The following is a 22,799-nucleotide window of genomic DNA, read 5'->3' on the forward strand; positions in this document are numbered from 1 at the left end:
TCGATCTCCATCCTTAGATCTCTCCGTTCAGTCTGGTCACTCCAAAGCGGCAAACTGTCCAACATTTGATCCAACTCAGACAGCCACATCCAGACACAAATCCTGCCAACTGTCTCCCGTCTGGGCTTACATCAGCCTGGAAGAGGTCTGACCCCACTAATGGAAACACTGCTAAAAACAAGTTCATATCAATCAAAAAACTCCACGTCCAACATGCTTTTTTACAACATGTTACACTGGCGGAGGTTGATATCTATGTTTAGACATTTTGTCCCCTGCACTGTGATTATACAGGAGCCTCGTACTTAATGTAAAGGTCTGTGTTTGGAGCCAGCCAGAGCATTCAGAGTCCAAGTCTACGATTAAAGAGGGAAAGCGAAAACGTGAAGGCATGGTTGTTTTCAGCCCGCTCAGGAGTCCAACTCGCTGGAAAAGGTCATCAAAATAAAAGAAACATGTTTACCTAATCATTTTTTATCCCTGAAAGTTTATACTCCCAAGTTAAAGAGAGAGAGAGAGAGAGAGAGAGAGATCGTTTGAGCGAGAAATCATCTGAATCACCCGCTGATGACGACTTCCAAGAAGTTCAGCTGGTTAACGTTTGGGAAAGAGAGAAAGGGAAGCAAAGGTCAAAGAAACAGATTTCATTTTTTTTCTAAGAGGGTGGGGAGGAAGGGATCAGAGCAGAAGACTAGGTGCTACTGAGGTTAAGAGGAATAGACCATTAGAGTAGGATTGAATGTGGGGCTAAGTGAATATGAACATACTGGATGGTGAAAACAGGATGTGTAGGCAAAGATTCTCTCGGCCACTAAGAAGAGACCAGAGCTTGTTCAGGTCATTTCAGGGTTTTTTTTTTCTCATTTTCTTTAAAATGTTTTGACATTTGTGTTAATTTCTTAAGGAATAATGGATCCTGATGAAAAAATCAGGCACATTTAGGTGGATTGTATCTACGAGGGAGTCGTATTTGATGCAGATCCTAATAAAAATCTGGATCTAGCGGATTTAAATATGTTTTGATATTTGATCAGGCTTGATTATATTAAAGGGGACTAATCGGCCTTGGCGGAGGTATGTGCTCTAGTGGGAGCTATTCTAGTTTTCACTGGAGATTATTAAAGATTTAATAAGAAATAAAATTAACTGTTTTCTGTTGGCAGATATAGTTTCAATCCTTATTTTTTAATTGCTTCCATATGAATGATCACTCGACAGCCTGTCCTTCACTTCTCTGTAACAATGAGTCTCTTGATAAATCTGTCTTAATCTTCACATTTGGATGAATATGTTTGTACTCGTTATTTGGTTCTTTGGAGCATTCTTAGTGTAATCCTTGCCGAGTTCAGGGGGCCTCAACATGGCCGCCTAACTCTGCAGATTTTGACCAGTCAATGGTCTCTGTCCCTCTGCGTGACTACCAACACCAGTGGTTTCTCACACAGACTACCTGCCTCCTGACTCACACTCCTGCACAGAATCCACTGTTATTTGTTTGTTTCTCTGCGTGTTTGTGTACGCGCCGACGTCTGTTTGTTTCTGTGTGTGTGTGCGCTCGCGTCTGCTCTCCTGATTGCACGTGTGTGATGACGGCACGTCCTCGCCAGTCATTATGCACTTGCTCAGAAAGTGTTGCCAGATCATGCTAACACCACAGCCCCGGGGGGCTCCGCGCGGCGAGAGGAGATGAGTGGGAGGGAATGGAATGTGTGTGTACATTATGCATATGAGCCACTTCCCCGCTTTTCCGACAACTCCACACGCCAAAAGTTGAAACTCGGGGGATGCAGCCGATGCCTACATGAGTTGAGTTAATCTTTATCATGTGTGCCATAGAAAAAAATCAAAGCTCTTGTTTACTCTGGAGCCCTCCTCTCTCTGCTGATTAGCATATCAAAGCAGAGGAGATGACATGGAAGAGTGCTCTCCCACCCGAGCAGACCAGAGCAGACCGGACCCGACTGGACCGGGGGTATAATTGCAGGCATGTGGCTCCACTCCACTGGTCTAGAGGAGGCAATGAAGACGGGGCACCTATAGGAGTGGGGGGGGGTGAGCGGAGAGGATGGGCATGTCGGTGCATTCTTGATTCGAGGGGGGATGTAGAGATGGATGAAGATGAAGAAATCAATCGAGCTAAATATGCACGTCGGTAAACACAAAAACAGCAATTTCCTCCAGTCGCATAAATCAAGTGTATCAAGTTTATACATAGCGGATCTCCTTAAATAAACAGCAGCTTTAACCGGTTTATGGGAATAACTTATGAGCGATCATCGTGCGTTTATTAAAGGCATATTTGAAGCTCTGGCTCTGACGTGGGAGAGTGGGTGTAAGACTAACACCGCTGGGTGAGACTGGGCTTGCTGAGTGTATCGTAGGTGGTTATTGATGGCAAGTCTCGATCCAGTTGTTATTGTAACATCTGCCTGGGTGATTCCAGACAGATAGTCAGACAGACAGTCACCACGGAGCAGGCTGGCCGCTCAGCCGTGGCTGTGTAAACTATCAGCTCGGCTCTGAACCTGCATCGCCCTGCACACCTCGCCTAACATCAGCCACCTGCTTCGCCTCAAACCGCTGACACTCCCAGTGTCTCCTTCCATCATTTTGTTTATTTTCCTAAGCTGCTCGCCTTTTCTCTCTCCTTCTTCTCCTCTTTCCTTTCTGACCTGTCTGTGTTCTTCAAGCGTCCACATCAGTTCCAAGTGAAAGCCTCCACTCCTTTCTTGTCCACAGGAGGGAGCCGTTTGCTATTCGAGTCTACCTGTCTCAGCAGCATCAGCATCACGCGGCTGTTTTGCGTGTCTGAACCCAAGCATCCAGCATCAGTTGTCTTTTCCCATTAGCGTAACTGTTTAGGCTAATTGGCGAGTTCTGCAGCCAGAGTGAGAAGGGGTTCCTGGGCTGCTTTTAGTGTGGCCCGTCCAAAGTGGTTAATTAGAGGTGTTGGGAAAGCCTGGTACTCAGCCGTCTCAAGTCCTTAGAGTGGGAGATCCCCAGTGATCCAGGTAATAGAGCTGGAAGCAGCATGGCACCCACTAACGCCCTGTAATGCAATACCCACTTCTAAGGCTTCTGCTCTCCAGCTCCCAGTGGACAGCCCAGTAGCCGACAACGCCATAATACCTAATGAAGAAGCCTGACACATTAACTTTTAGAGCGGGGCTTTACCTTGCCAAAACTCTCTCTGGCTTTACGGCTAATTCAGTCATAAGTAATTGTGACCATGTGTAGGCACAAATAAAAATCCTGTGAATTTATAGTTTGTTATAAAACAGCCCTGCTTCTCTTTTGCCTTGCTCTTCTAGACTGTCCTTTTATGGTGCCACTTTTGCCTTTGTACTTTCACTGCGACTTGATATTTTTTGATTATATCTCACACATGTTCTTCGGTAAACTGGAGGAGGTGCTTTTCTGTTCGACTCCGCTGCCCTCGCTGATGTAACTTGACAAAAAATGTGTCCGGGATTTTTCAGTCGTTTGCATCACGATGATGGGTTGCGGCAATGCTTGTTGATTAGTTTGGTCGTGCGGGTCAATCCGGATGATTCCCAGGCTACTCAGACCGACTGAGGCTTCAGGCGTTCTCTTCATCTATCATCTGCTTCCACAGCTGGGGAAGTGACTAAATGATTTTAACACAGCCTATCGTCACAGAAATTAACTTTTTATTCACCATCTGTTCTTCAGTTTGTCTTATATCAGTGTTTAAATAATAGAATTGATGAAAGTAAAGATATAAAGCCATAATTGGAAAGCACTGTAAAGTAATTACCAGTAACCACCAACTTACTAAATTATGAAGATAAGGCAATTTAAGCCTCATTAACTGAAGTGCATGCTTTGGATCTTGCACTGAATCCCACTAATCTTCCATCTTAACCCATGAATTCATTCATTTTTATCATTTCAGCTTATCAAGCTCCTGGATGGAAAGCGTTCGCAAGCAGTTGGCATCCTCATATCAAGCCTGCATCTGGAGATGAAGGACATCCAGCACGGTAAGAAAACATGTCTAGATGCTCGTGCACGCTATGATATCATTAAAAAGAGCTCTTCTTTAGATTCAGCATGTAATAAACTGAATTTACACTCCCATTTAACAATAAATGGAGGTTGACTCCTGATGAAACGCAGACGGAGTTATTTTTAGGGATGAGATAGCGGGCCCCGCAGCGGAGAGTAATTTCCGACCTCTTGACAGCTACTAATTTGTAACCAGAAACACTTATTTTGGATTAATTTGTGTTTCGAGTGAAATGATTTTTCCAGATACCACGGTGGGAAAGAAAATGCCTCGATTTGTCAAGACGTGACGACGGCAACACTGGGATGAAAGCAGCCTTTCAGTTTTTCTGTCGGGCTGCTTGAAATCCCTCCTGCGCTGGTTAAAATCAAATTGCCATCTCCTTCATTTGAAGAGCTGCATGGATTGATGACATGCCTGGTTATGGAAAATTGCAGGCGTGTGTGTGTGTGTGTGTGTGTGTGTGTGTGTGTGTGTGTTGAAGTGGCTGTATGTGTGTGTAAACACATAATGTGTGAGTTGGGGACAGCGTAGATGGGCCAGGAATTGGTCCTGTCCTGGGACTGTGGCGGAGAGTGCCTGCCGCCTGCGAGTCTGAGCATGCGGCCAGCAGATCTGTTTATTGTAGCCAGTGACGGTTTCCACAAGCCTAATGGGACTGACACCCCACTAATGATCTAAGCATGTACAAAACCACCTTCCACAGTTAGCAGACACTGCGCTACCACATAAAAGCACCTCAAACACAAGCCAAACAGCAGCAGAGCACCAGGACGCCCATTTTGTTTAGGTTTTTTTCCCTTTCCCTTCAGTCCTTTTCTCTCTGTTCCAGTGTCAGTTCGTAGGGGTGGTTTGGTAAAAAGGCTTCTCACACCCAGCGTGAGGCTGCTTCCTTGTGCCTTAATGGGAGGTGTATGTGAAATTAACAATTTGAATCTGACAATGAAGGACAGCACCTTAATAAGCACTTCTAAGGGCTCTAGTCCCTGGCCTCGCCTGCTTGCCTCCCCTTTGTTGCCAAATTAAAAGGACATGGGACATGTAATGTAATTAGAGCTACTAGGGAGGGAGGGCAGGACAGAAGGTAGCACTCTGGTTCAGGGAGAGAGGGGGTCAACTGCACCCGCCGGAGTGACTGGGGGACCTCAAGGGCCACCATGGTTCAAGGGCAAAGGGAGGCTCTCCCCCACACACCACCTCACCACACGCACACACATGTTCACACACCACACATGCCCTTCCACACCAAAGCCGATGAGTGAAAAGTGGAAGGAGAGGGTGTGAGGCGGTTGGCAGGCAGGCTTTGATCTGTCGGTGTGGAGAGATATCCGGCTCCCCTCGGATCAGAGTGCTCCTGTGCACACTGGAGCAGGCCCCCCTTTGGTGTGTGATTGACGGCTGCATGGCTGAGGGACTGAATAATCCACTCTAATAAGATGTAGGAAATGGACCTCCAGCGTTTTCTCTGATCCAGACATTGGGACCACATTGACAGCTTCCCTGCAACAGGAACAGCTGGGAACCAGAATGCAAAGTATTACCTTGTTAGCTGGGAGCAGTGAGTGATTGACTAGACGAGGGCTGTGTTGTTAATACAGTGCAATGCTTGATGCATGGTACTGATACTAAAAAAAACACTCTTTTACAAGGCTGTAAACATGTTTTTCTAACTGAAACTTTTTCCAAAACTCAAATGTGTTTGTGTTTTAGGTGCCGTACATTGAATAAGTCTCAATAAATGCAGTAAAACATTGACAAAATTATGATTTTAATACCTATTTAAGTTGACAAGACAGTAAATTAACAATAAAATTCCTTCATGGGCTTGAAATCCTTAACCGTGGCTGGTCTTGGTTATTTTTATTCATTTATTCATTTTTTGGTCACATTGAGTGGCTGATCTGAGAGCAGTAGGTGGTGTGCAGCCCTCCTCAGTATGACACCAACCAGACAACTGTCAGCTGATCCAGGAGCACTGGAGCCATCCCTCCCATCGTGTCCTCGCCCCCTCCTCCCTCACCGAGCTATAAACCTGTGACACCTCTCAGACACAGAGCAGGAGTCACTTTCTCTTTTTGCGCCGACCTCTACTTTGCACTTTCTCCACGCACTTTATTTTTAGTTTTTACTGTGAGTTGAGCTAAACAAACATGCAGCCTGCAGGCTTTCATATTATTTCTGTCATTTGGTGTCTAAGTCGTGATCTCCGCCAGCCTTTTTATATACACTTTTCTCCCTCTCCTCCTTCTACCTCCTCTTGCATCCTCTGTATTCAGCTTGGCTCACCTTCTCCGGCCTCACTCTAAAAATCATTACAGTCGGCTGTGGTGGTTCGAGCTGTGGGCCCACTTTCTCTTATGAGCTGCAGCGAGGGGCTTCGTCCCACAGTCTGCAGAAGAAATGTGTAGTCTCCCCCCACATATCTGCCCCCAGAGCCTGCCCTCACTTGCATCTTCATCGCCTCAAGCTAATATCTCAATTAAATGAACAAATTTAATTGAATGTTCTGGTTGTTGGTGCGGTGTAGATGTGAGAATACACAAGTGTTTCCCTTTTTCCTGGTTTGGACATTTGTTTTTTTATTCTCCTACAATTTGAAGTATGTCTTGCATATAGTTTGCCGCAGATATAAAGTTCTATTAACCAAAGTTTTACAAAATTACAGGAATAGCATGTGTTTACGCCGCTAGTCGCAAAAACAAGCATTTTTTTTTCTTCCTTCTTGCACTGGCAGCACTTTAAAGGCTGCATGCGTCAGCCAAGATCTTATCCATTTATAAGACTGAATGCTCACATTGCATATCTTTACTGTTCCAGCTGTTCTCACTGTGGACAACTCTGTGGTGGATATGGAGACCATCGAGGCTTTATATGAAAATGTAAGTATGAAGGAGCAGTCCGTCTAAGGTAATAAAAAATGTAGAGACACGAGGCTGTAAAATCCTCTGACAGCTTTAAAGAAAAGAGAAAACCATATTGTTTATGGCTGAAAAATCAGTTTTTCCACCGTAAATGGCCTTTTTATCAGTGTAAATATTTTTTTGTTGTGCAGCAGCTTGCAGTACTGACCGTATTCAGATTTCTTCTGCATGTCGTTCTCTTTCTGAATATGTATTAATGTACTCTACATCTCGATTTGTGTCTTTATAGAGAGCCACCAGCGATGAGATGGAAAAGATTATGAGACACTTTGAGAAGGCTCAAGAAGATGAAGTCAAACTGCTGGACAAACCTGAACAGTAAGATCACCTCAAAGAGAACTTTACACTCACGATTTTCCTTTGAAATTAAGGTCAGTTCAGGTATTGAGTTTAGTGTCATCAGTATTTATTTATAATATTTATATTTCACCCATTAATTTAGCTAAAATACATTAATATACATGTGTTTCTGAGGCTTCAAGTGCACACCAGTTAATGAAAAAAGACATGAAATGATCCAAGTATTAATTATTGATTTGTTTATTTATATCATAGGTCATTGGTCATTTTATTTTAATTAGGGCAGCATGTGTAAATCCCCTTAAAGTCTTCATTTTTTGACAACTTAGTGTGTGTTATTAATATGTATTAATGGACATTGCTTCAGTAGTTCGGTAGTTCCTGTTGAGGTTAAGTAGTCCGGGTCAGTTAACGAGGCCCGGACCCAAGTGGTGCCGCTCAGCCCGGCCCTCGTATTTCCATGTTTGACCAGAGCTGTCACTACGGCTTCCCGAGTCATCCCTACTCAGTGTCTCCCTCCATCAGCAGGGCCTAATCACACAGGATGTTACCGCTCCGCTCCCCTCTGACACGGCACTGTTTACATAAGTCGTCCCGCATCAGGCCAGAGCTACCTTTGATCAATCCCCGTGAGCCGCTCGCTGCTCTCCCTCCACCCGACCCCGTGGACCTTTCAAACCCAGCCGAGCAGCACCGCTCATGACTATCAGCTGCCTGTGAACAGCAACATTGACTCAGACGGCCTGCGTGGGGAAAGCACGGCCTGCCAAGGCCCCAAAATAGTTCTTCCTGTTAGACATTTTGTTTAATTCTGTCATAACACATCACACCCCGTTCTCTCCCATCACCTCCCCCTCTCCCCCTTTTGTTTTCCAGGTTTCTCTATGAGCTCTCCCAGATTCCCGACTTTGCGGGCCGAGCCCAGTGCATTATCTTTCAGGCGGTTTTCCTCGATACCATCTCCTCCATCCGTCGCAAGGTGGACATCATCTCCAATCTCTGCAAAGTAAGAACGTAACGGCAGCAAACGCTGCTTCAGAAAAGTGGTATTAAATTATGTGACGGTTTTCTAACTCAAATGCTGTGTGTGCGTGTGTGTGTGTGTGTGTCAGGATCTATTAGAGTGTAATCGTTTGCGAGATATTTTGGGTCTTATCCTGGCCTTTGGGAACTATATGAATGGAGGGAACAGGACAAGAGGTCAGGCAGACGGCTTTGGGCTGGAGATCCTCCCAAAACTAAAGGACGTCAAGAGCAGGGTAACGCACAACATCATTTTTACACATAAAGTGTCATAATTTCATATTAAATATCAGATAATCATCAGTCGTTTCCTCCGCAGGACAATCATATGAATCTGGTGGATTATGTTGTTTTATACTACCTGCGTAATTTTGACAAGGTAAGGTATTGTCAGTCGAATTCACAAAGTTTTCCACTCTACAGACATCTGTTACCAAACACTCACACATGCTTTTATGTTCCAGCACGCTGGCACAGATAAGAGTGTGTTCCCTCTGCCGGAGCCTCAGGATTTCTTCCAGGCTGCTCAGGTGAAGTTTGATGACCTCACCAAGGACATCAGGAAGCTGAAGAGAGATCTGACAGGTGGGACATGCCCTGTTGTAACAGTGCAGTCATTTTTACTGTTGTTATCAAAATATACTGTCTCATTGTGGATCTTTCTGTAATTATACACATTACTGTCTTTCACCAGAGCAGTTTAAATAGAAATGTACATCCCATGTACTCCTCCTGCCCTGTGCAGAGAGGTTTGTGGGTGTTTTCAGGACCTTGGCTGGCCTGAGGTGGCTTCTCTCAGTTTCCAGACATTGCATCCCATGTCATCATGACACCACAACTTCTCCTATTTAAGGACCAAATACAGAACAGCTCACTAAATAAGCATCCACATTTCTTTCCTCTAGAGTGGTTTAAATCCCCCCCAAAAAAAACAAATTCCAGCAGATTGATGAGCATGATAATCAGCGGACAAATGAGTAAACATGATTTTGGCGCTCTGTGCTCAAAGTGTCGTGGGCGCCGAGCCCAGCCAGTCAGTCTTGGCCAGGGCCATGCGGAGGTTAAAGGCGATGCCCCCCAGTGCCCCTGGTGTCTGTGGTTATTTAAATCAACCAATAATACGGCATATGAAAGCAATTAGATATGCTCGGCAGCTCTCCCCTACGTTTTTCAGATCGCTGTTAAAGCCCTCTCCTCTCTGACCTGGGGGAAAAATACAAAGAGTCTACTAAAGTACCCAGACCCACCTCAAGCTGTCACTCATTTATTAGGAAAAATGGAAGACCTGAAGACAATAAATGCAACATAAGGGCCCTCGTATTTGATCTCTGCTGCAGCACAGTCTGGCACAGTAGTCCTCGGGGGTATTAGCATCACAGGGCGAGCGTCGGATTCTGGATGTTTGGCGAGCTCCACCTCTGACTCCCACCATTTTTATCCTCTCCAGCCGCCAGGAATAAATATTTATGCCTGGCTATTATAAACCAGCCTAAAGAAAAGCAAGTGGTCTTAATTATGAAGCTAACACAGATCACTTCCATCCACATTGTGGATTGCGTCTGACACCGAGAGGCTAACACTGAATCGCTCTCTGGCTTGCTCGCTCTCGTTTGACTGAGACGTAGCGAAGCCGCCTGCCCCTCACCTGATCCTGAGGTGGCGACTGCGGTGTCTTGCCCTCCAGGCTTGGGTCAAAGGTCAGGAGACTTGGTGCTAGCAGTCAGAAATTCAGCCTCCTCCTCAGTCAGAATCTCTCAGTGTGTTTGCAGTAGTTTTGCGCCTTTTGCTGCGTGTGTGTGTGTGTGTGTGTGTGCGCAGCGTCAAGTCATCAGTGATGCTCCGGAGCGGGTCCGGCTTGGCTGCCCTCTCCTTCACTGGCTTGTGTAGAAACATGATCCCCTTTTGATGGGGCTTCCTGTTTGGGGAGAGGGTGATGACCTCTCTCTGCGCTCCTCTCAGGGGGGAGAGGGATGAGTGGAAGGCCACGAGGACCGAAACTTACTGTAGGAATCTCGGCTCCCGTAAAGACGAATATCTTCTGGTCTGTTTCTGTCATGTAGTGCAATTAGCTCTGGAAGCCGGCACCCAATCAAAAGATTAGGTTTATCTTTAAAACAGCTTCAGCTCCATCGCAAGAAGCTGCTGATCAGACTCGGAAAGATTACCACTCTCAGGCCAGCGAGCACCAACATAAAGATCTCTTTAACTGCCGCGTAATTGGACTGAACAGAGAGGCAGGGGACGCTACCGAATGAAATAGGATCAAATAAAAAGAAACAGTCAGAGCTCATTTGCTGCTCAGGGGAGTTTAGTGTTTCACAGAAGGCCTGTCCTAGGTTAGGCATTCATCACTGTGGCAAATCAGACAGTGTCCTGATTTTAAATGGCCTTTAATGTCAGGTTCAGGCAGGGCCTTTAGCCTGAGCTCTGTTTTACGACAGAGGCTCCGCTCGGAACGGCATGTGTGAAGTCGGCGCGCTGGAGTACAGTTGTCTGACCAAAAAAGAGAATAAGTAATGCTGAATGTTGAGGTATTTGGCATTGACTTGTTGCAATTGGTGTGTCAAGAAAACATCTGAACTGAATGTGTCTGCAATTTATATCAGTTCTGTCCAAATTTTTTTATAAAAATGTTAAAATTATAATAATAATAGAAAAACGGTATGAGAAGTGATGCTCCACCTCATATTCTTCAAGTCCAGCCTGATGTTTCTACCTCTCAGCACCTATTGTCCTGCAAAAATGTAGGAGAAGGGTTTAATTTCGATGGATATGGGTTGATTTATGAGGAGTGGGAAGGGAAGAGATAGTTTCACCTTTTCCCACTGAGGCAGCCTCCTGGCTGGCCTCACTGAGAGGGGAATAGCAGGCCTCAGCTCGTAGGAAGGGGAGCTGGAAGTCTGACGGTCTGCTGTGTTGGGAGATAATTGGGGATCAGTGAGAGAATTCACTTTTCCAGGTATAAATACTAGAACAGGCCAGGGCTGGAGCACTGTATTGGTTTAACCTCTGATGAAAGGTAAAAAGTGAAATACTGTCCAAAGTAAAACAATATTTGAAGTGAATTATAGTATCAGTTGGAATTGTAGTTGAGCTGGAACCTGTCTTTTCTTAACAACAACATGCAGAAAAAGGAATCACCTGTGTATCATCATATTTGTCTTCTCCCTGTGTCTAATAATGATCCAGAGCGAACTCGTGTTAAGGCCACATTTCTGAGACATAAACATTCATCAAACAGCTCGTCTTGTGGTGCTCCACAGGCTCTACATCCTCACTCACACAGTCGTGCATTGTTTGGTGTGTTGTGATTTCCTGGTAGCTGCAGTGGGGGGGGTCTTGCTTACTACAGTAAAATCATAAGTGCATATTGACATCAGAGTGGCCCATTTTCTCAAACCACACAGGGTAAATCGTGGAGCAGAAGTCTGGCTCTCTTGTTTGTTTTTCTTCCCGTTTACTCCACCGCAGCTCGTCGTCATGTTACCTCATGTTGCGCAATAGCGAGTCGGCTCTCTCCCGTTCAGATGTGATGGTTGTGCCTCGGGACATCAGGGCTGATTCGCTCTGTTAATTCCCACAGTGTGGCTCGTCGTACCGGTGGCTCGAGTTGGATAAGCCCTAATTTCTTCAGTTTAAGCACAGTTGCTCGTGACAAGTTGTATTGCATCATTCTTGTCTGACAATATTAATTGGACATTTTGATATCTATGGATCAGAATCATTTGTTTTTGATGCTTTATAATAATTTGATCAATGAAAATATGAATAATGTATCTCCATAATTCAGGTTTGATTAGCCAGGATAGAATTGCTGTTTATCTCAACTAATGAAAAATCAAGACAAAAACTAGCACTTAGTTTTTCCCATTTATTTTTGTATTATTGCTTTATTATTATTTTACATACAATTTCACACGAAATTATACCAAGTCAGTCCGTCAGTAATTATATTGTGACTGTTTACTTTATATTTATATTTATACATATATGTATCTGCATTTCAATATAAGTCTTAACATTTAACTATGTATATATCTACAATAATAGTTAGTCATAATGTTAATTCAGGATATCTGATATTCATTTTTTTAAATGTGTACTCTTTAATTTTCCTTCGATTCAAAATGTTTTAGACATCAAAATTTTAATTATGCTTTTGAACTTTTACCTTAACATCACAGGTTGCTCACTCAGTAGTTGGAAATAGTTTAAAGCTTTGTTGTAAAAAAGAAAAGAAAAAAAGTACCCTAAAGTCATATTTGAGTGAAGATTCAAGTTTCAAGTCTTTGTCATTGTTCAAAAACAACCAAACTATGAAAGATCTCCCTGAGCTGAGTAGTGCAGAGATAAATAAAAAAATAAATGGAAAAAGTAAATATAAATAAATAAAATGTGTATTTAAAATAAAATAGGCATCAAAAAAATTGTCAACACTCAAATTTCACAAAATAGAATAAATGAAAAAAATAGATCTAAAAGTAATCAGCTCTTATTTAAACATACGGTGATCTGTGATAGGTTTAGCTTATTGAACAGTGGAAAGTGACGCATGCAGTGCAAATTAAAGTAAAGATGTGTAATTTTCTGGCAATTAATGTAAATATATGTAAATGATACTGAAGTACATCTATGTACATATTGAGTATTATGGGATGATTGGTTGTCGACCTGGCTAGATCTGATTCAGCATTTATTTTCTGCTGATGTGAATCAGTGTTTGATTGATGATAATATAAATTAAATGTATTTAAAAATGTGCTACTTTGGCTCTGATGCAGTAGTAGTCTGTAACCAGTAACTTAAGTTATCACATAAATGTAATGGAGTAAGAAGTACAATGTTTGCCTCCAAAATGTGGTGGCTTCGCAGTATAAAAGTAGTGGTACTTGAGTAAATGTGCCATTTAGTCAAAATTACATGCTTGGTCTAAATTTTGAGAAAAACACAATATAAAACTATTCCAAATAAAGTTAAGGCTTGTAAGCCCACATAAATACAAGGACAAGATATCTGTTTCTCATTATTTTATTTTCACCATATTTAGCCAGCCCTTGACTTACTTGGAATATAAAAATAAATACTTGACTTGACAATGTGAGACATAAAAAAAAACATATTGAAGCATCACCACAACTTTCTCTTTTGCTGAATCGAGTTTCTCTTGGTTTGTCCCATTAAAGTTTGTGGGGCCTGTTTGTGCGAAACAGCAACACATTAACATCCACTGCTCCACTGACACATATTCTGGCTTTATTTGTAACCAATAAAGAATTTTTGATATTTCAAGCAAAGGCCCTTAAGGTCCTCTGTCTAACCTGATGCATGATGTCGGCCATTTACTCGCAGGAGAATCCTCCCCCAAAAAATGTTTTATCACTCCAAGACAATGTCTGTCTCAAACACAAGGTTTTAGTTTTATTCTTTACAGCTGCTGTGTTTTTGTGGGCTTCCTCCTTGTGGCCTTTGCTGTCTGGACCACATTTGGAAGAGAGCCGCCTTTTAAATTGTAGACTTGCTGTTTTGAACACTGTTTTAATGGGTCTTTTTGAGTTGGGGGATTTCTGGTAAGGAAACGCGGTTTGTCCAAACAGGATATTTTGGTTGTCATGTTTGTATGGTTGCTGATTTCTGTTTCTTATTTTGAGAACTGCCAGCTCTCACCATCCACGAATCGAAGAAAGTGTCCTGGAATCCAGGCTGCGAGGCTGTACGTCGTTACTACTCAATTTTAATGCTCAGGCGTCGCGCTTCCTGTCTGATTTATTAAGACAGCCAATAAATAAAAGATGTAATCGAGGGAGTTTACGGAGCTGCAGGTGCAGCACACGAGAGCCAAAATGGATCTAAAAGCAGCGACGCAGTGAGAAGTGAGACATTGGCCAGACCTGTTAATACTCTTGTTGTGTTGCAGAACTACTTAGCTATGCAGTCATAAGCAAGTGAAGGTATTTATTGCAGCCATTAATGACTTACAGGTTGGAGGAATGTGGCAAAGTTCTTTCACCAGGCGTCTGTGTATGTGTGTGTGTGTGTGCAGTAACCCGGGCTTACAGTTGAGAGGAAATGGGGAAGGTTCGGCTGGAACACGCTCAGTCACGGCTGTTTCCTCTGAGCTTGTGTGAGTTGGGTCATTTGGCGCCGCACGGAAAACACCCGTCAACAAACAGCAAACACATCTGCTGCGCTCACATGTGCGATATTAAGACATCAGCAACAGCAACAACATGTAGAACAACGCTCGAGTGTTACTGATATGTAAACCACGGGAAGCTCTCTAGTAATAGTGTTCGTGAAATGAGCGGCTCAGAGGAAAAAGAGTAAATAAATCAAGTAAAACTTTAGTTTTCTGTGTCAAAAATTTTGATTAAATGTCTTGAAAGTGAAAAGAAAAATATTTTCAATCATTGGGTTCAACCAAGTTTTGTCTCCTTCCATTGCTGTTGTCATTTAAAAAGGAGAGTGTGTCTGTGGCTTTCTGTTGTGGCAGTTAGTGCAAAAAACAAAAAAGGAAATCCTAGAAAAAGAAGATTATAACAATATAAAAAAAGAAAATAATGACAATATAGAACATATTACACATAATATATATGTTTTCTGGGATTACAATATTGGTAAAGTTAGATGTGTTTGCCTTCTTTCCTTTTAATGAACATCTCTTCCTTTAAGTGATCTCGTCTTTCTCCTCACCACATTTTTATTGACCTAATTTCCCAGTGTTTAACTTTAATTAGCGTGTTTTTAATTGTTTTATATCTCTGAATGACCTTTTTCTCCTCTCCCTTTATCAAGAGACTTTTCCACCCATTATATAATTAATTTCCCTCTGTTCTCTCTTCTGCTCTCTCTTCCAGCTCGGGAAAAAGACGTGCAGAAGGTGTGTGCTAACTCGTCGGAGGACAACCTGCAGCCCTTTAAGGAGAAGATGGAGAGATTTCTCACCTCTGGTGAGTCAAGATCCGATTTTTATCTGTGTGAAAACTGTAGACAAAGAAACATTATTGAAATATTGTTCCATGTACGGTTTGCTGGCAAGTTATATGTATCATATTTGCTTTTTTACTTTGTAGTTTTACTTTTTTAATCCAAATTTATGGAAATAAATGTAACTTTAATGATGCAGCTGATGTCGAGTTGATGAAACTTTTTACATTATATTTTTTGGGAAATCGCTAATGCACACGGGAATTGATGCACATGATGCAGAAAGAGAAATTATGCATAAACAACTAAGCAATGACCCTTAAGCACCAAAACACAGCAAGTGCAACCTGTATGTGCACTCTTTCACTCACTATAATCACAAAATTGTCAAACAAGAGGAGGCATAAATCGTTTAATCTTCTCCAACTCCCCCAAAATAATGCACAATAATTGCCCTCAGCAGCTCCTGAGCTGGCCTGCCTCGCGTAAAGTTGTGAAGGACCCTGGAGAAAATTCTTCAAAGATGAAACATTCATTTGGGCAGAGGATTTACAGCCAAGGAGATAGTCATGAAAGCAAGCTTACAGAGCTAGAAAAGCCCCGTTTTCACCCAGCATGGGACCTTTAAAAAGAGGAAGGTATAATTATGTTTTTTTGCCATGTCAGACAGTCAGCTGGGTGGTGCAGGATCTGCCTTTCAGTGTGTGCATGTGTGTGTGTAGTGTTCTTGTTCTTGCTGGGAGAGGGCGTCTCGGTGCGCTGTAAGACAGCATGAGGACAGGAGTGTACAGGCCTGTAGAAGGGATCACATTGCCTCTAACATGGTTCTCATGTACTCTCGGCTGCCATAAAGCTGGCAGGACATCTCTGGCTGCGGCCTTGTAAAGACTGGCCAGCCTCAGTGGATCAGGCCCGGGGACCACCCGGACAGGAGCAGAGCTTCCTCTGACATACTCTGATCATCTCCCCATCTGTCCCCTCTCTGACCCAGACGCTGTTGCTGCTCTCCTCCTTCCAACCCCTTCAATACAGTTCTAGTAGCTACCAAGAAAGAAATCCATGCACATCCAAGTCCCTTTCAACCTTCATCACTTTTGCAGGAAACAAGCGGTAGAGCGTGAGAATTTAGTACCTTGCTTTGTTAATTAATGATGGTGACCGTGTACATATTTCCATGAGTTATGGCGCCCCTGTCATTAAAGTGATGGTCCATGCTGGACATTAGACACCCAGTTGTGGCTCTGCGTTTGTTTCACCGAAGCTTTATTATACACAAACCTTCCTCTGCATCTGAGTGAATGCCATTAAGGCATCTTAGTTTACCACATTTCTTTCTCCCACTGTCACATCAATGACTCGATTGTGCCTGCGTAAACAGTAAAGGTGCTCAGTTGACCAGTTCTGATATTTTCTTTTGATGCCTTTGGGCAAGAATCCAAGACAAAAAGTGACTGTCAATTGCAAGCTTGTATAGCAGGCTGTGGACTTACTGACTGTATGAAATATGGATGTGCCTTAAACTTGCAGTCTTTCAATAACCAGCAGGGGTGACTTCACTGGTTTTTAAAAGAAGCACGATTATATATAAGCTTATGACCCTACTCCCCCCTGATGTATTACGTCGGTAAACAGTTTCCTAATGAGTTTATGGTCGCAATAGTTCCAAGTCTTCTTCAATACAGCATTCTGTTCATTTTGTAAATTATGGCTCAATTTAGAGTCAAATTTACAATAAAGTAGGGTATGCTATAGAAAGTGGTGGTATTGACAAGTCGCCACCACAGCATGTCCTCGGGTTGTCAGTCAAATCTACTCAGGATATCCTCCCACAGCTCCAACCTCTCGTCCAGTATGGTCACTTCTGGCTCCAAAAAAACAAGATGGCAAGGGGCACAATGCCACACTGGAGGCTTCAAGAGAGTAGCTCACTAACCAGTGGGTGACGTCAGGGTGGGTTTACAGTCCACAATAGAGACCACAGGGAAACTGAAGCACGGCATTTTTTTTCTTAAAGGGTCGGTTTGCAGAAATGGACTGCATGCTCTCTTTCCAGAAACAATCTCACTTTGAACAGTTTTCATTTTAACTTTTTTTTTCTACTGAGGATATACTCACTACTAGAATTGTACACCGCAAGATCTATGGACTCTTCAGAGTGTCTGGTTACTTGTTTCTGGATGAGATGTTGCTGTCAAGTTTCTTTCATTTAAGGTATTTCTTTTTGGGATTTTGCATTTATCAGGAGAGAGTCTACAGGTCTGTAGAGGGGATCACATTATATAAAAGTTAACTTTTAGGAGATGCAGGGAGGAAACGTGGGGAAAGAGACAGAGATGGGTATGACGTGAAACAAAGGTCTGGGGTCATTTCAGTAACATGGTCAGCAACTTAAACTACTATACAACCAGAATGACCCTCTGTTGAATGGTTTAAATGTAATAATCAAAGAAACGAGCACCACAAACAACATTCTGTTTGCATCCATCGTGTCTGCAAGGAGGCAGAAATCTGAGAGGCAAAAATCTGGGGAAAAAGGACCCAAAACTACCTGCATGACTAGATACCAAAAAAAGTGTCCCTGTCAGACACGCACTAGACTTCATTAAAGAACTAATTGCCTGCGTTTCTTCAGAGTGTCGAAAGAATAGACTGACTCATCATAAAGAGTCACATGAGGTATCTCACAGGGAGATTGTAGCCATATGTTGGCGACGGAGAGTAAGAATTTATGTCCATGTCCATGTTTGCATCGCAATTCCAGAAAAGATGTTTGTTATTGCATACCAAGTCTGTCTCCAGAGAGAGAGAGAGAGAGAGAGAGATGCCATGGCATTGTTCTAGTTAGTTTATCCACCTTAAGTACTCCTGAGTGCCAAAGCCTCCCCTGAGCTTTTCTCAGTATCACAGAATATTTGAAAGCTTTTAAAACCACTGCGGTTGCCACTGGCTACAAAACGGCATCGGTTCGCGAAAGGCACATCTTGAACATAAACTTTCCAGTGGAAGACTTGTAAACCTTTCTTTCATAAACAGAATTCCTCGAGCCGCGTTTTGCCCGTGCTCCGGGAGGAACGCTGTGTAATCATCGTTCGTGATGATTCCATGACTTCAAAAGGCAAAACAAAGCAACAGCTCTCACATCAAAGAGCGCCTGAGCCTCTTAAATCCTGACTCATCGGTGAACGAGTGAATTTCTCACCCAGGTAAAAGGCTCAGGAGGCTGACCGCAGATGCATGTGTCTGACACATGATTCCAAGATATTGAAATTAACCGGTAAGAAATGGCATAACTTCTTACGCATGCAAGAGGATCAAAGTGCACCAGTGAATCAGCGGATGAAGTGCTGAGAGTTGTGTTTCTAAGTTGCACTGACCCTTAACACAGCCTGCGGAGGAGCTCACAGCAGGGCCTGCAGGTGAACCCAAACGCCCCGCGCTCTGCCTCTTAAACTCGCCTGTGTGATCGCTACCAGATCTAACAGGGGATACCTCCGAAACCCAGTGATCCGTTCTCTTGTAAGGCTGTTCCTCGGCTCAAACCCAGAGCGAAACCAGTGACGGGACAAGCAAAGTTATCCCAACCCTCCAAAATGCTTTTCTTGTATCTTATACGTTGTTAAGTCAGGAAATCTTTCCTGCAATCTGTTTCTCTCTCTACCAAGACAGCATTCAGAATTATTCCTTAAGGTTTATCTGAAAAAAACAAAACAGCCTCCAGGATCAGAACATCTCGTCAACCACCTTTGTGTTTCCCTTTTTAATAGGAGCTCTTTGAAACCTCTGGGGATACACTGACGGGCATATTTTTTGAATCCGAGCCATGACTAATTGAAAACAAATTCCTGCTTTTAATCTCAGCTTGTGCAAGTCTCATTCCATCGGCTCTTCTTACGAAAGACACGTTTATCATCACATTCTCGCGCTTCCTTTATTGTCAATGAGTCAGACCCTAATAACCGAAACTCCGCTCGTTCAGATGACTTTGAATTACGTAGACAAAGTAGAATTTTCCCTGTCCGGGGAGCCTGTTTTTGATGAAGTTTTCAAGATGCATCTGTGCAGGGAAACGGAGAGGGATGCTTTGTGGAAATCCTCAGCATCCCTCTCGCACTGCTCGCCATCTCTTTGTTATCTAGCTGCTCGGTGTAGCAGCAGTTTGGAAAAGTGTGTCAGAGTTTTAAAGCCCTAATTTATTGTCCCTCTCAGCATGCACATCTCATAACTTTCTAGTTAGCGACTACTGGTTTCATGTTTACACGGGGAGCGGAGGAAGAGAAACTTCACACATCCTCTCTCTCTGGGCCACTCTCTCCCTCTCTCTCCCCCAGCCTCTCGGCTCCAGTGCCACCTCTGCACAGTCGCACCAGAGGGGTACCTCAGGCGCCAGCCTGACCCCCACTGAGACTAACGCCATTGGTCACGGCCCCTCTATTCTTCCCCCCCTCACCTCCCTCTATCCCAGACATGGCCAGAAACCTCCCTTCATTAGGTTTACCTCAGCCCCCTTGCCCACGTACATGTTAAAGGAAAAAAAAAGAGTAAAAGTAAAAGGGGTGGTTGGTCGGAGGCTTAGGCTCACCTTCTCCCAAAAGACCCCCAAACCTGCCTTTGAACAATTTTTTGGAGACTTCCCGCTCTTAAATCTTCAAGTAGGAAAGGTCCCCCCATCATTGTAAAAAGGATGAATCTGGAAAAATGCAATAAATCTGAGATCACAGGCACTCTCTGGCCCTAGATAAATTCTTGCACCTCGGCCTGGCCCGCCGCACACATCTGCCTTGCATTTAGACACTTTTACATGGCAGGAGTCCACAGGAGCCTCCAGTTCCCAAGCCTCTCTGCTCAACCCTGCGCCCCAGCGTCGGCTCTGCTTAAAACACGCACATGTACGTCGACGCACACACAAACCTCAAACAGACCACGCTCTCCGCCCCGAAACCAGGCGTCACAGGCTCACAATCTCCTACGTCAATGCGCAGAGGCACGTCAAACTTTACAATGTGCTGAACTGTCACTTGGATAACAGGCTCGCTGCGTCAACGACATGTCAACTCTCAGCCCTTCTCCTTCTTCTTCTGTTCTCAATCCTGAGGATGGCTAGTAAACACAGCGCCCCCCTCTGGACTCCTGGGATCAGTTCCCAGTGGCTGTCAGAGGAAATGAATGTCACCAGAAGCCACATGATCTTCTTAATCCAATATTTTCTCTTTTTCTTACAGCTCAAAAGGAGCACTCATCTGAAGAGGACCGACTCAATGCAGCACAGAAAAGGTAGGAGACAGACCTTAACAACCTCAGGCTGAGATGCATTTGAAAATATGAATGAAAGATCATGTTTGGATAGGAAATATTTATAATTTCCTGTGGCTTTCATCCCTCAACAGAGAGTTCTGCCAAGTGTTCTGGGCTCTAACGTCACAGAGCGGTGTTATTTAGCATGCTTCACATAGATAACATAGCTGGTATGAGATAGCACCAATGCTTCTTATTTGTATAGTTGTACACAGTTATTAGTACCAGCTGATAAGGTTTCTGAGAAATTCTGAAACTGCAAACCAACTTTGACAAGACAGGGATAGTTGAATGAGGTTTATTTTGCAGGATGAAGCTCCAGTTTATTTATATGTGTGTGTGTGTGTGTGTGTGTGTGTGTGTGTGTGTGTGTGTGTGTGTGTGTGTGTGTGTGTGTGTGTATGTATGTATATATATATATATATATATATATATATATGTGTATATATATATATATATATATATATATATATATATATATATATATATATATATATATATATGTATATTTCTTCTTGAAAGTTAAAGTCCGCACCAACAGAAGCTCATCTCTCCTAAACACTGCATCTGAAACACCTCATCAGTCCCACCTTATATTTCATGACTTTGTGACATCACACTACGTCACTCTGTCAGACATTTGCATATTTTATGCTTTTTGACACGTAAGAATTAATTTTTCACAGCTGCTTTGTTGTTGTTAGCGGTGCGGCTCAGGCGTGTGTGAGCTGACCAATCAGAGCAGACTGGGTATTCAGGAGGAGCGGCCTTTCAGACAGAAGGGGAATACAGTGCTGCAGCACTGGACAGTGTTTTTTGTGCATTAAAGCATTTAAACATATTCTAGTAGTAACCCAAAATAAAAGTATGAACCTTAAAATGTGCATAATATGTCTCATTTAAAGACAAATAAACAAAATGACCATGCTCACCAGAAACGGCAGTGGATTTCTGCACACCCATAACCTAAAGCATACAGTATTTTAAGCCTGTTTCCTCCCCTGCAGTTTTCCATCATTCTTATCTGCCATGTTTTGTGCAGGAGACTCCTGAGAGTTGTCTTAGAGGCATCTGATTTATAGGCTCAAGACACACTGGCAGCCGCCGAGCTCGCCGTCCGAGCGCAAATCATATCTGGAACATTTCATATTGGAAAAAGATGGCTGAGCAGACAAACAAAGCAAATAGATTATTTTTGCCTTGTTTGGATAGAGAGCAGGATTGTTTGCTTTATACCGTAACGCTCCCACTTCCAGAATAAATCACGAAAAGCACATAAAGGAGAAAGTGAAAGAGGCCGGACGCAGGAAAATGGAGACTGTAAACAATTAGGAAGTTGATTGCTTTGGACAAAACTATAACTCAGGGAACGGTTACAAACTGTTCTGTTTCATGTTCCTGTTCTTACGCCAAGAGAACCGCTGAGGGACTACTGCACCTCTCGCTCTCTGTCCTGGCCCCTCACCCCCGCCCTAAACATAAAGTGATATCTCTATCCGCTGAACGGTACTGACACGTGTGTGTGTGTGCGCGTGTGTGTGTGTGCATGAGTGACACCACTGTAATGAAGGCGTTGAACTTGGAGGGGAATATTGATCAAAAGGGCCCCACAGCTGACAGCACCTTTTGCCTTTAATGAAGTTTTCCTTTAATTTCATCTAAAGAGGGGGGCTGGCTGACTGGCGCTAGGTAGAGCAGGAGGGAGGGAGGGAGGAGGAGGAGGGGGGCTCTTTCTCAGGTTCCCACAGAGCCACCTCGTAAAAGTGACACGCTGTTGATGAATATAGGGGCGTCAGCGGACTCACCGGGCCCTGGGTGGGCTCTCACATCTGCGCTGGACGAGGGATCCTCGCACAGACACACACACAACGGCAGCAGTGGAAGCAACATAACTGCTCAGCGCTAATAAATGAAACAGACAACACATCCTTATGCTACCTAATACCTCGGCCTCGGCCTCGGCCTCATGAGGAGTCAGTGAGTTTAGACGCCTGCGAGTCGAAGTCAGCCAGTGTGTAGGACTGGATCTGAATCAGCATCTGGATATATTGACAGGAATTAGGGCTGGCTTCAACCAAAATGTATCCACAGAGTATCAAAAACTGTCAGATAATTAAAGATCATTTTCATTATTGATTGATCAATGTGCATATTATTATCTTGGTTGAGGGTTTGTTATATAAAATGTGAAAACATATTGAAAAATGTCCATGACAATCTCCAGAGGCACTCCAACCAACTAAACCTTAAATATAATACATTTAAACCACAAAAGAATGAAAAAATATTTAAGTGAACAATTAATTATG

The 22,799-nt window shown here is 43.4% G+C and overlaps 1 protein-coding gene across 1 annotated transcript in view; it reads left to right on the plus strand.

The window, feature by feature from the left end:
• Positions 1-22,799, plus strand: part of LOC141010045 (formin-like) — a 55,140-nt gene that overhangs the window by 25,600 nt on the left and 6,741 nt on the right. Inside the window, exons 8-16 of the mRNA XM_073482827.1 lie at positions 3,917-4,004; positions 6,848-6,909; positions 7,181-7,269; positions 8,128-8,257; positions 8,364-8,510; positions 8,594-8,653; positions 8,739-8,859; positions 15,129-15,221; positions 20,418-20,469. Coding sequence (XP_073338928.1) covers positions 3,917-4,004; positions 6,848-6,909; positions 7,181-7,269; positions 8,128-8,257; positions 8,364-8,510; positions 8,594-8,653; positions 8,739-8,859; positions 15,129-15,221; positions 20,418-20,469 — 842 coding nt within the window. The remainder of the gene's footprint in view (positions 1-3,916; positions 4,005-6,847; positions 6,910-7,180; positions 7,270-8,127; positions 8,258-8,363; positions 8,511-8,593; positions 8,654-8,738; positions 8,860-15,128; positions 15,222-20,417; positions 20,470-22,799) is intronic.

The sequence above is a fragment of the Pagrus major genome, chromosome 16, assembly GCF_040436345.1.
Source record: "Pagrus major chromosome 16, Pma_NU_1.0".
In the NCBI taxonomy this organism is placed as follows: Eukaryota; Metazoa; Chordata; class Actinopteri; order Spariformes; family Sparidae; genus Pagrus; species Pagrus major.